The 11133-nt window shown below is 40.8% G+C and overlaps 1 protein-coding gene across 1 annotated transcript; it reads right to left on the bottom strand.

Moving 5' to 3' along the window:
* Window positions 1–1957: 1957 nt before the first annotated feature.
* tmem72 (transmembrane protein 72) lies at window positions 1958–7175 on the bottom strand. The gene is made up of 5 exons (XM_023283705.3): window positions 6886–7175; window positions 4414–4480; window positions 3599–3670; window positions 3148–3287; window positions 1958–2780 (listed from the first exon to the last, which is right to left on the bottom strand). Exons 1-5 carry the CDS (start codon window positions 6959–6961, stop codon window positions 2332–2334), a joined length of 804 nt encoding a protein of 267 aa, XP_023139473.2. The 5' UTR covers window positions 6962–7175; the 3' UTR covers window positions 1958–2331.
* Window positions 7176–11133: the final 3958 nt, after the last annotated feature.

Raw genomic sequence — 11133 nt, 5'->3', positions numbered from 1 at the left:
TTAACCTGATCTCATTTTTACTAAATGGGTTGTGTTGACCTTTGATTTTTTGCCGTTTTATGCAAAAATGCATGAAGCCTAAAGATATGTTTACTTTATTTGCTGGAAATACCCACAAAAAACTGCTTAAGTGCAAAAAGTGAAAATAAAACAAATATTCTGAGTGGAAGCCTTCTATTTGTGTTCTGAAACTAAAGTCTTATCTTTTTTGTTTGTAAAAATATGTGCAGATTTAAGACATATTCACCTTTAATTTGTTTATCTGTTGTCATGTTTGAAGTTTCTTAGTATCAGGTTTTGCTTAACATGTTCTTTTAAGTTTGTTTTGTTTGCATTTTATCTCTTTTCCTTTTCTGTGTTGTCTGTGAACATTTGCACATTGTGTCTGATTGTTTGAAATGTTAAATCAAAACAGTCACACAGTAGCTCCTCTCCTTTTTCTACATGTTATATATGCAATGCTACTAAAATCTAAACCCACTATTCTGTTTTTCAGTCTGCTAAAGGAAGAGAGGAAGGAGAAAAGGAAGACGTTCCTGCGACCTGCAAAGATTTATTTCACCCATCCTGTTTTTGAGCCTGGACCTGCCATCTAGGAAACTATTGTAGGGTGGAAACACAAACTGTAGGAAGTCTCTCTCTCTCGCTGTGTGTCTGAATAGGATTTATGATTTAATGTGCACTGAGGAAGTAAGTTGTTCCAGCAGCTGAACAACTTCCCTCAAAGACAACAGCTCATTCTAAAGGATGTGGGTATGGCAAAGCTGGCGGGACATTTATGGAAGCGGATTGGAAACGCTGAAGTTCTCTCCCTCTCCTCCCACTCCTTACTGGGTCAATCAGCTGCTAATTGAGCAGAGATCACTGTGAAGATAATAACAACGCTCAGATTAAGGGCCGGAGAGCGACCTCAGAAAACTCTGGACAAAGGCTTTCTGTTCTCGCCATTTAACACCAGAATGCCTCTTTCCTCCTGACAGGATTCACGTCATGTTTGCAGAAAGCATGTTAAATTGTTGAAGGACTGTAGACATCATGTTGCTGCTGGGGATTTCATTTGTGTCAGATATGGAGAGCAACCCCGTTGTTTGACCTTCAGGCTGTTTGAGTGCGTGTGTGTTTTCACGTGGCTGCTGTCTGACCCCAGTTCTCAGTGAGGTGCTATCAGATGAATGAGGCTCTGTGCTATTATTGATTCTCTCTTTAACTTTGATGCTGCAGTGAGATTGCCTCTTAAGGCTACATGCAGTTATATACCTGCAGTTCAGTGAACAAAGGACTGAGGAATATGGTGTGTGTACAGTGTGTGTACAGTGTGTGTGTGTTTTGACAGAAGAAAACACTATTGATTTATGACCTGAACAAAAGAGGAATGTCTGTATGGAGAATCGTGTCTTTTGTAGCGTGATAAAACAAAAGGGAAAACAAATGAAACGATAGTACAGGCTGTTCACACCAGCCTTTGTATCACAAATATGCTAATATCAAGGTGATTTATAGGGGCTGGGAATGATTCACACATGCTATTAATATTATCAGCGTATGGCACATTAGTAATTCACAATTTAGAGATCAGCTAGATGTGTTTTGGTGAAACATTGGTCTACATAGTGGCGCTTTGGTAGGCAATCTGATGTTTCTCTCATCACCATAATAACGTGAGCACTCCTCCCAGAGCTCTGTCTCCATGGTCACAGCTCACACATGACAAACACACAATGAGGCGGCTTGAATGTGACGAACACATGCACCTGCATACGCTCCAGCGCCTGCTATATACTCTCAGTCGCACACATGTTTTCTCTGAATGAATGAAACAGTTGATTTAATTTATTACCTTATGAATAATGTATGTTGCGGTAACTGGATTGGATTGCCAGCATTAATGTCTGCCCTTCAATCAGTGCTGGCTTAGCATAAACAGGCCTAAAGCCACCCACACGCACACAGAGGTACGAATGATTGAATTTCTTTTGTATTCTTTACAGTTGAAGCTCGTTTAATTGTAATTTTAAAGACTTAAAACAGATTCCACATGTTTTAGTTTGTACAAAGATATCTTTTTGAAATAAAAAATACACAAATCAGTAGAATATTTCATAAAAAACTCTAATAATCTTTCTGTTTACTGTGTAATCACATTAAATATACAATATTCTATGACCAAACACTCAAAATTGCTTATTTTTGGCTGGTCAGACCTTTTATGATAGTATTTTCAACTAGTCGGCTGAAGTGAAGCATCAGCTAGTTGCACCCCGTCAGCATAAATACATTAAAGATGCCTTCCATTGTGTGTTATCTCAGCCCAGTGTGAGCGCAGAGCAGCGTTCAGTCAGTAATCATAGGTGCAGTGTCTGAGGTGGTGTCTGGCTCGGGCTCACGGTATCCTTCCATCTCCTCCATCTCCTCCATCTCTCTCTCCACAGGCTCCTCCCTGCCTCTGAAGAATATCAGTCTCCTCTCTTTCCACCTCCTCCTCTCCCTGTCTGTGTCTTTTGGTGATGCTGTCTGCTCCGTCTCCAGCATGGCCTGGACGCTCTCTCCTCTCTCCCCCACGCTGAGGCAGTGATCTCTGTTTGCCAGCGCCAGCCCTGCTCCTCTCCGTCCAGGCACCATATGGAGGAAGGAGAAAGCGCTGTCTGAGCCTGTTCGTTCTGCCACACAGACGGTGGTCGGGCCTTGGTCGCTGTAGCTCTCCTGTGGCCTTTTGGGAGACTTGGTCTTTGCTTTCTTGCTTAGTATGAAGTTGAAAAAGGCCGTCACCAGAAGCATTGTCCCTGTAGTCAGAGATGATAGCTATCTATTTCTATGGATGTTTTTTGCACCAAATATTTTTTGACATATTAAAACAGGAAAAAAATTGTTATAAATAATGAAATGAATCATTGTCCCTGCAGTCTGAAATTATAGCTATCTACTTCTATTTACATTTTTGCTTAAAATACTTTTTGGCATATCACAGAATAATCAAATTAATGATTTCAGATCAATTTTAGTGGTGCATGGGGTCAGGAACATTTGAATAAAACAGAGCCGTCATTCATTTAATTACTTAAACCTATGCTTTCCCTGCTAGAAATGTGACACTAACAGTGCAATAAATAGATACTATTGTTAGTACTGAACCTGCTCGTGTCATTTTACCTGGGATAACTGCATGCCACACCAACACAGGGTGCAAGAAGCAGACCACTGACATGATGGAGTAATAGAGGAATTTCTGGAAGCCTCCAATGTGAGCCATCTTCCCCCACAGCACAAACAGCTGCCAGTCTGGAGGACATCTGTGGAGGTAAAGAGGAAGAACATGAGAAAGACAGCCAGGCAGGTTCAATTTACGAGCAGTTTTATAGCTATTTATACCTGTCATGAGTGAGGAGTCGTGTTATTATGATGCTTTTGACAGTAGAGACAGCTAAACATATTCATAGTAATACAACCATGACAGACTGATAAAAATGAGAATCCATATTTGGCCTCTGGTATTTGGATCTGGCCCTGGTAAAATTCAGACGTTACCTACCTAGAGAATTATAGAGTGATATGTGATGTTTGTGCCAGGCATTTAAGCTGCAGCTGAGGGTTGTGTACTCACGGTAGACACATGACCAGCAGAGTATCCAGAAAATAGGCCAGCTCAAACATCATGATGCCAACAGATGACGCTCTGGGGGGAGAAGCATTCAGCGAAATGAAACTGATACAGTCTCAGTGATACAATCAGTAAACTGTTTCTAAACTGTGTAAACTGGGTCTAAATAGGTCAGTTTCCCAGTATTTAGAGCTGAGGATTAAGAAGGCTTTTTCTTATTTTTGTTTGCCCTAAAGTGCTTTAGATAAACACACATGGTGCAGAAGACTTGCCATTCAGGAGTTATGTTTTTCCTCCCCCCCCCTCCTTTCTTTACAGTTTGATGCCCCCTTGTTTATTTTGTGTTCAAACGCTCCGATAACCATCTCATCCCAGCGAACCAGAAAAATGCCCCCATGACTAACCATCATCATACACTGCCCTCCCTGTCAAGCCTTATCGCTGAGTGGTGTATTTTCTGTTTCTGTGTGAGTGCAGTGTCCGTCTGCATTTGTTCTGTGTGCACTGACAGATGAAACATTTTTGCTGTCCTTAGAGAGATGTTTTCCTGTGAGTCCGGGGGAGTTTGGCTGTGAGTCACGGAGATAATGAGAAGTAGCAGAGGAGGACTGGTGTCGTCCTCTGCTCTCTGACCTTGCTTCATCCTTCTGACTCCTTCCCAACATCTCATGCAAGAGTGTGTATTTACTAAATGACACTAAAGTCCTCAGGTCACACATTCTTTGTCATATAAAGATACAGGCAGTTTATTTGTAACTTTATTTGGAGCTGTTAAAATGAGGAGTGCTTTGGCGGGTTCATATTCCCGTGGTACTTACAGCAGGTAGATGCCGAGGCTTTTGAATTCTCCCTGTTGTAGCGTCTCCACTCCCACAGCACACAACACTGAAAAAGAGGAGGGAAGATATACTAAGTTCCTTTTTTTAAACAAACAAATTCCTGGAGGTACTTGTGAGCAGATTCTGTCCACCAGATGTCAGACTTAGTTCATGATTGTCTCATTATGCAGGAGACTGCAGCTCATTGGAAACCTCTAAAACAACTATATATACCGTTAATACATCAGCTTTGTGGTACACTGTGTTTATGGTTTGTTGGCGTTTTTATGTATCATATTAATGTTGCTGCTGTAATGTTTGTGACACTTGTGAACAAGAAATTTCAATCTATTTAAGTTGACCAACAGTAACCCAATATAAAGTCGTACTTTACCTATGAATGAGTATTACTGACCTGCTGATGTACATTATTTAAAGAGATCCAGGGACACTTTATGTGGGTAATCTTTGTAATTGTTGCTGTCATGGTCACAAAGCTTTGGTAATAGCTTACTCGTGCTTTCAATTACTATGTCAGTGCCAGTAAGCTGGGTAATTTTATTTGAGTGGATATTTAACCCATCACAGAACTTATGCTAGTAAAACACAACCATGATATCCTAAAAAAAAAAAAAAAAAAACTTCCACACCTGTTTGTGAAGTGGTCACTGAGGCTCATAGTGTGTTGATATAACCTTCTATCTGTCTGCCATTTTGGACTTAATAAATAATGATATATCATTTATTAGCCATAATGAATTAACTGAATTTCTTCTATTTGATTCTTTGCAATTCTATTCTCTTTATTCACTCATTCTGTGTAAGTTTCACCTTTGTTCACAGAAACACAGACTTATACTGGACTGGAACAGGAAGTTGCTGATTTCTCCCCTTTTTTCTTCAAGATCAGCTTTACCGAAGTGCCTTTGAGCAAGTTGCCAAATCTTCTCTAAAGCTGTCTTTCATCTGTGACCTAAATGCAGCAGGAGGAGCTGTAAAGAATTTTCCTTAAGGGATCATTACATACCTTAAGTGAATTAATCTACATTTCTGTTACTGCTACATTTCTGATATTTTAAATGAATAGTTTGACTGTTTAGAAACAAGCATACTCACTTTGTTTTTAGAGTAAGGTAAGTAAATTGACCTTTCTACTGTGGAAATGAAACTAAAGCAAGCAGTCGGTTTGCTTAGCATAAAAGTAAACCAGCAGCTCGCCTGGCCCCGTCACTATTCCTTTAATAGGAAGAGCCTCAGATCTGCGTGCTGACAATACAACACTGTTGGTGGTGCATGAACTGCATACGGCTGTGCTGGTGTGACAGAAGATAAGAAACGACATGACAACAAAGTCTCTAAAACTATAAATAAAAGCCCATTATATCAACCAATCCTTTCCCTGTGAGGTAAGCATGGTTAAGTGGTGATCGCTGCTACAGTAAACACATGGAAGCAATTTCTCTGGCCTGCTTACCAGAAATTCAGAGATACAATCTGGGCCAGAGGGAAATCGGGGGGGGGAATGTGACTAAACGGTTTAGAGTGTGTGAGAGGAATTAACGCTGCATATAGACCAGCTGGATATTAACATGTATGTGCTTCCTGCATGTATGTCTGTGTATAGAACACACACAGAGGCCAACATGACAACCCAGACATGCGAACCCACAGCCAGCCAGACAGCGGCACACGCACTCATGCCACAAACATACACACATGCATGTAAAAAATAATGCATAGAAAGCTCATGTAGGTGCAAATATATAACAGCTTGCATCACGAAAACCCAATAACCCAGCTGGAGGCAGAGACTTGGTGCTGGTGTGGTGTGAGGAACATGTCTCTGGGTGAATGTTCAGCGTCTGCAGCTGGTTGAATTTAAGTATAGGGGGTCCCATATTTTCTAAAGGAGGCAGCAACTAGAGAGCCATTTCCCCCATGATGATTTAAGGAGGCTGAGAGAGCTGCATGCAATCTGTCCCGGTGTGCCAGATGAAAACAGAGGAGGAGGGACAACAAGAGCACGGTGATGTACGTTCGAACATGTTTTTATTGGGCTCTATGTGTCAGCCAAGAGATGGTTTGGTGTTCTTAGAGGTCAGGAAACAGTTGGCCAACATCACCATCTTATCTTTCATCATTCTGCTTGAGGAAATTCTTTAAAAAAAAGTTCAGCTGAATGATTATCCCACACAGAAGAGCTTAAAATGTTGCTAAAAATGTGACATTATGGAAATTGAGATGAATAAACACTACTTCAGCACAGAGTCAGGCATCAGTCTAACAGACTCAACTTCACAGACAATAAAAAGTATAAAAAGTACTACTACTGCCAAAAGTTGTTGGCCTTTTTAGAGTGAGGATCTGGATTCTCTTGTACAAATGCTAGAGTATCCAAAGAAGTAAATCAGGCTCATACTGAAGCAATAAGTGATTGCGATTTTTGTCAGTTTGTTTTTATTTTTATCTTACCTGTTGCTGTAGAAACACCAAGGATCCTGCAGGCAGACTCCACCACAATCCACCATATGCTCTCCAAGTTTCCCATGACCTCAAATGCGTTCCTTCTTCACTCTTTAAAAATGTCACGCTATTTCAGATAGTTGGCGACCTAACAGTTACTGAAGAAGCATCCTAGATGCATGGTGGACTGTCAGCTCGACAAATGGACGGCAAAAAGGCTGAAATCTCACAATCCATCAGTGACATGATGTCGAGCCTCTAGAGACTGGACGAGTTTACCTCAGAAAGGTTTGCGACTCAGTGCCCCTGTTGCTCCAGTAACTGTTAATCTCTCACACACACAAACACACACACACAATACCACTTTCAACTGGTTTCTGCCTTTCACGTCAAGGTGAAACTGTTCAGCTCAAGGTCATTTGATGCACATATCACATTTGCCATTAACTCTGGTTAAAAATTACCTGAATGAATATAAAACTAGCTCACACACATATTCACAATTAACTGTAATTTGTGTGCAACCTTGAACTGACATCTGCAACCTACAAACCAACAAACTCCTTGTCCCCTCCCACCAGTTTCCTCTTGTTTTCTCTCTGTGTTATTTCATCTTGTTGTGTGAATTTTTCAGTGAATCAGTCTAATCAGACCATCTTAAACATTTCACACAAACACACTTTTTTTTCAAGGCTGCAATCCTACGTGTATCTTTTATTTTGGCATCCATTTAGAGGAACTTTGCTTCAGCACAACTGAGAACTGACGTAAAATGCAACAGCTTGTGTCAGTAAACAAAACACAGCTTTTACAGGTTCGCAGATATTATAAACAATCTCCACTTAGTACGTGGTTTATGTAACACACCAGTGACTGTCTGCACGTCGCTAATAGTGTAACAATGCAGTGGATATGGGATAAAACAGCCCCAGAACAAACAGACACCCTTTGACACACTTGATCATGCATGAATACAAGCCCACATAATCAGTTGACGCAGGTTTGGCTGAGGTGAAAGCTTGTTCAGACACAGCAGAGGCCTTTTGGAACGAGCTGTCAGAGTCACAAAGTTCACACACATACACACACACTGACTCCTGGTAGAGGCCAAAGTAAGCTACATAAATCTCCTTAAATCTCTAACAAAGACACTCTTGTGTTTTTGTACCAGTTCCCCTTGTTTCCGGCTTAGCATCCAGGTTATTTGTGGCATTTATGGCATGGAGTGTAAGCAAATGTGTATAAACTGTGTGGCAAAAACTACAGTATAAAATGTGCTATGCCAAATGCAATGCTGTATTTGGCATCATATTTGCAGGGAAGGAAATACTGGTCAGACCGTCCTCTGTGGTCCAAACTGAGATGTCTTAAAGTTTATACAATGTTCCTCCCAGCTGGAAACCTACTAATGTCAGTGATACTTTGTTCTGTGAAACCATGAAGTTGGCAGTTCTTTAACAACTGTTTATATTAAAAGGCAATCATAACTAATGGATGGATTAATCTGGCACACACACACTAATGTCCCTCTTTGGAGGCAGTGTAGCTTTGTTGATCCCTCAGTCTTTCATACGGTACCATCACTGGGTCAAAAATTCAATTTGTCCACTACTTGGGTTTCTGGCTACCTGCAAAACTAATGACATTACCAGCAACTGAACTTTTATGGCTTATTCATTGCTTGATCGTGCTTCACAATGTGCCTCATTCACTCATGCATAAGCGCTCACTCACACAGATAGTATCTGAGGTATCATTCATGGCACTCATCTCATCATCTGAAGCACTTGAGGTTCAGTGACTTTCTCAAGGACAGTCTATAGAGAGGAGGAGCCTCCAACCGTGTGATTAATGGACGACGTACAAACTTACAATATATCCACTTTTTTTCACAAAAGCATTAAACTTGGTGCACTTGTACAGTTTGGGGCCCTGAACATTTTCAAGAGTCATGCATAAACATCTCATGGTGGCCACTTTAGTTTCTGCCAGAGCCAGACTGTGTATTCTCCTAAACCAAACATGAATAAGAAAAGGAGATGTCTACCCATATGTTTTGATGATCAAGGATTAAAATGGTGCCACATACAACATCATTAACTGTTGAGGTGAATAGTTAATGGTGGATTCAGGGATGCTATGACAAGAAAATCACAATACCTTAGACTAGACTTCGTAATATTGTGCCTGGTTCGTCCAACTTTTTGCATTTGCAATGCCCTGACAGTCTTTCATGCGGCCATAATTTAACAGTGTTCAAGAATGGAATGGCTTGTTATCCTGTTTGATTCAGAAGATGTGGTGCAAAGCAAATCCTTTGGTGATGGCAAAAAATGAAATGCCCACCATGAGGCATTTTTGGCGAAAATATTCAAGGCCAAGAACTGTACGAGTGTACCAAGTTAGATGCTTTTATGAAAAAATGAACATTATTTTTTAACATATCACCTCGATTGTAGTTCTACCAAGGACAAACTTTTCCAGTGTTCAGCTGTTTTGACCACACGCTCTGAGTGATTTAATGAAAATAAGTCTTGATTAAATCCTGTGTATGTTTAGACTGCAGTGTATTGTTGCTCTCGAACCACACAAACATGAGCTAAGATTTATGCACCACTAACTCAGCCATGCCACTACGGCCACAGCGGGTGATGTGAGTGTATGTTTATTTGACATGCTCGGGCCTCATGATGACACAAAAACGGTCTTATAAAAACATAATTTACAGCAATAAGTCAGTGTGTATTGTTTGGGGATCTTTGCTGACATTCACTGCACATCGTGACTTTTATGGCAATCGTCAGCATATGCCAGAGGGTGGAACAGTTGAAATAATTGTGAGTGATTGCCATCCAGTGAGACTGTAAATCTAGAGTTACAGTATAAACACAGCCTCATATTTTCATTCTGTCTGTGCAGCTGTACAGACACATCTCCTTTCCACTCTTAAAAACGCCCCTCCTGACCACCTGACCTCTGGTCCTCTTCTCAAGCTTTCACTTGCCTGTTCACACGTCCTTTCACTTTGTAATTACCTCCTCATTTTGCCTCCTCACCCTCATCATCATGTTGGCTTTACACCCTTCTGAGCCTCTCTCCACAGTGCCCATGGGCAGGGGTGGATCATGCCTCACCCTCTCCCTGCCGTCCTCCCCATCCAGCCAGTTTCAGTCCATCGTGGGCGTCTGTGCCTGTCAGAACCAGCGAAAACAACTCCAATCTTAAATACATCAGCAGCTTTATTACTGTATTTCAGTGCTTTGTTCAGGCAATCCCTTGGTTATAATTTCCAACAGTTTGTTTTATGTAAAGGCCACCGGGGAGCTGTGAGGATGACAAAAATATTTAGCTTTTACCAACACAATTCGTGGATGTTTTTTAAAATATGAAAATATAAACCATGCTCAAAGCAATATGGCACAAATTCAGAAATAAACATCAGGTATCCTGCCACTGAGGGGGTCTAATTACAGCATTTACAAATGCAGGGGAGTCACCTAGTGGTTGAGAAGTATTGCTACAGTGCAGACTATGGTCATCATCCATCTGATTCCTGAGCTGGATAAGATATCTACATACTGACACTGAGCCAAAGTCTTGCTTCTGAGCTCCTTTTTTCCCTTTTTTTTACAGATACCATTTGTAAGGATAGCAAAAGGTCAACGGCATTGACAAAGAGATGAAGTACAGACATGGGAAGGAGCAGGAAAATATGTGGTTGTGAAACTGATTTATGAATTCTAGAGAAAGTTTTGGGAAATCAGGGAAGATGTGTAATGCGTCGCTGTTTCGTGTCTTACAGTCAGCACAGATTAAATATATCATCAAACCCCCCACAGTTCAACAGTGTTAGCAGGGAACAGCAGAAATGAAATTGAGTTTATGTGATCATTTCTGCTGTGCTTTTCATTCTGTGTAACAACGTCGTGCAGGACTTAAGTATGCAGTCAAACATTTTTAAGTGTTTAAAATTACAGCAGCTGACTTTTGTGTCTACTTTGAGGCAGCAGAAACAAACAATGGACACAACATTTATCGTAAATCGCTATGACAAACTTTTTTGAAAATAGTCGACAATTAAGGAGTCAGTATACCATGTCAGAACTACTTATTGGAGGGTCACATGGATTTGGAAATTCGATCTCCTCACACTTCTCTTACTACACCAGTGACTTTTCATGTGTACAACCAAATACAACACTATGAATGCCTTTAAGGAGCTCCTGTCCCCACATTTGAATGACATAAAAACAACTA

The sequence above is a fragment of the Amphiprion ocellaris genome, chromosome 16 (assembly GCF_022539595.1).
Source record: "Amphiprion ocellaris isolate individual 3 ecotype Okinawa chromosome 16, ASM2253959v1, whole genome shotgun sequence".
Lineage (NCBI taxonomy): Eukaryota > Metazoa > Chordata > Actinopteri > Pomacentridae > Amphiprion > Amphiprion ocellaris.
This window is presented reverse-complemented; position numbering and strand designations above follow the sequence as displayed.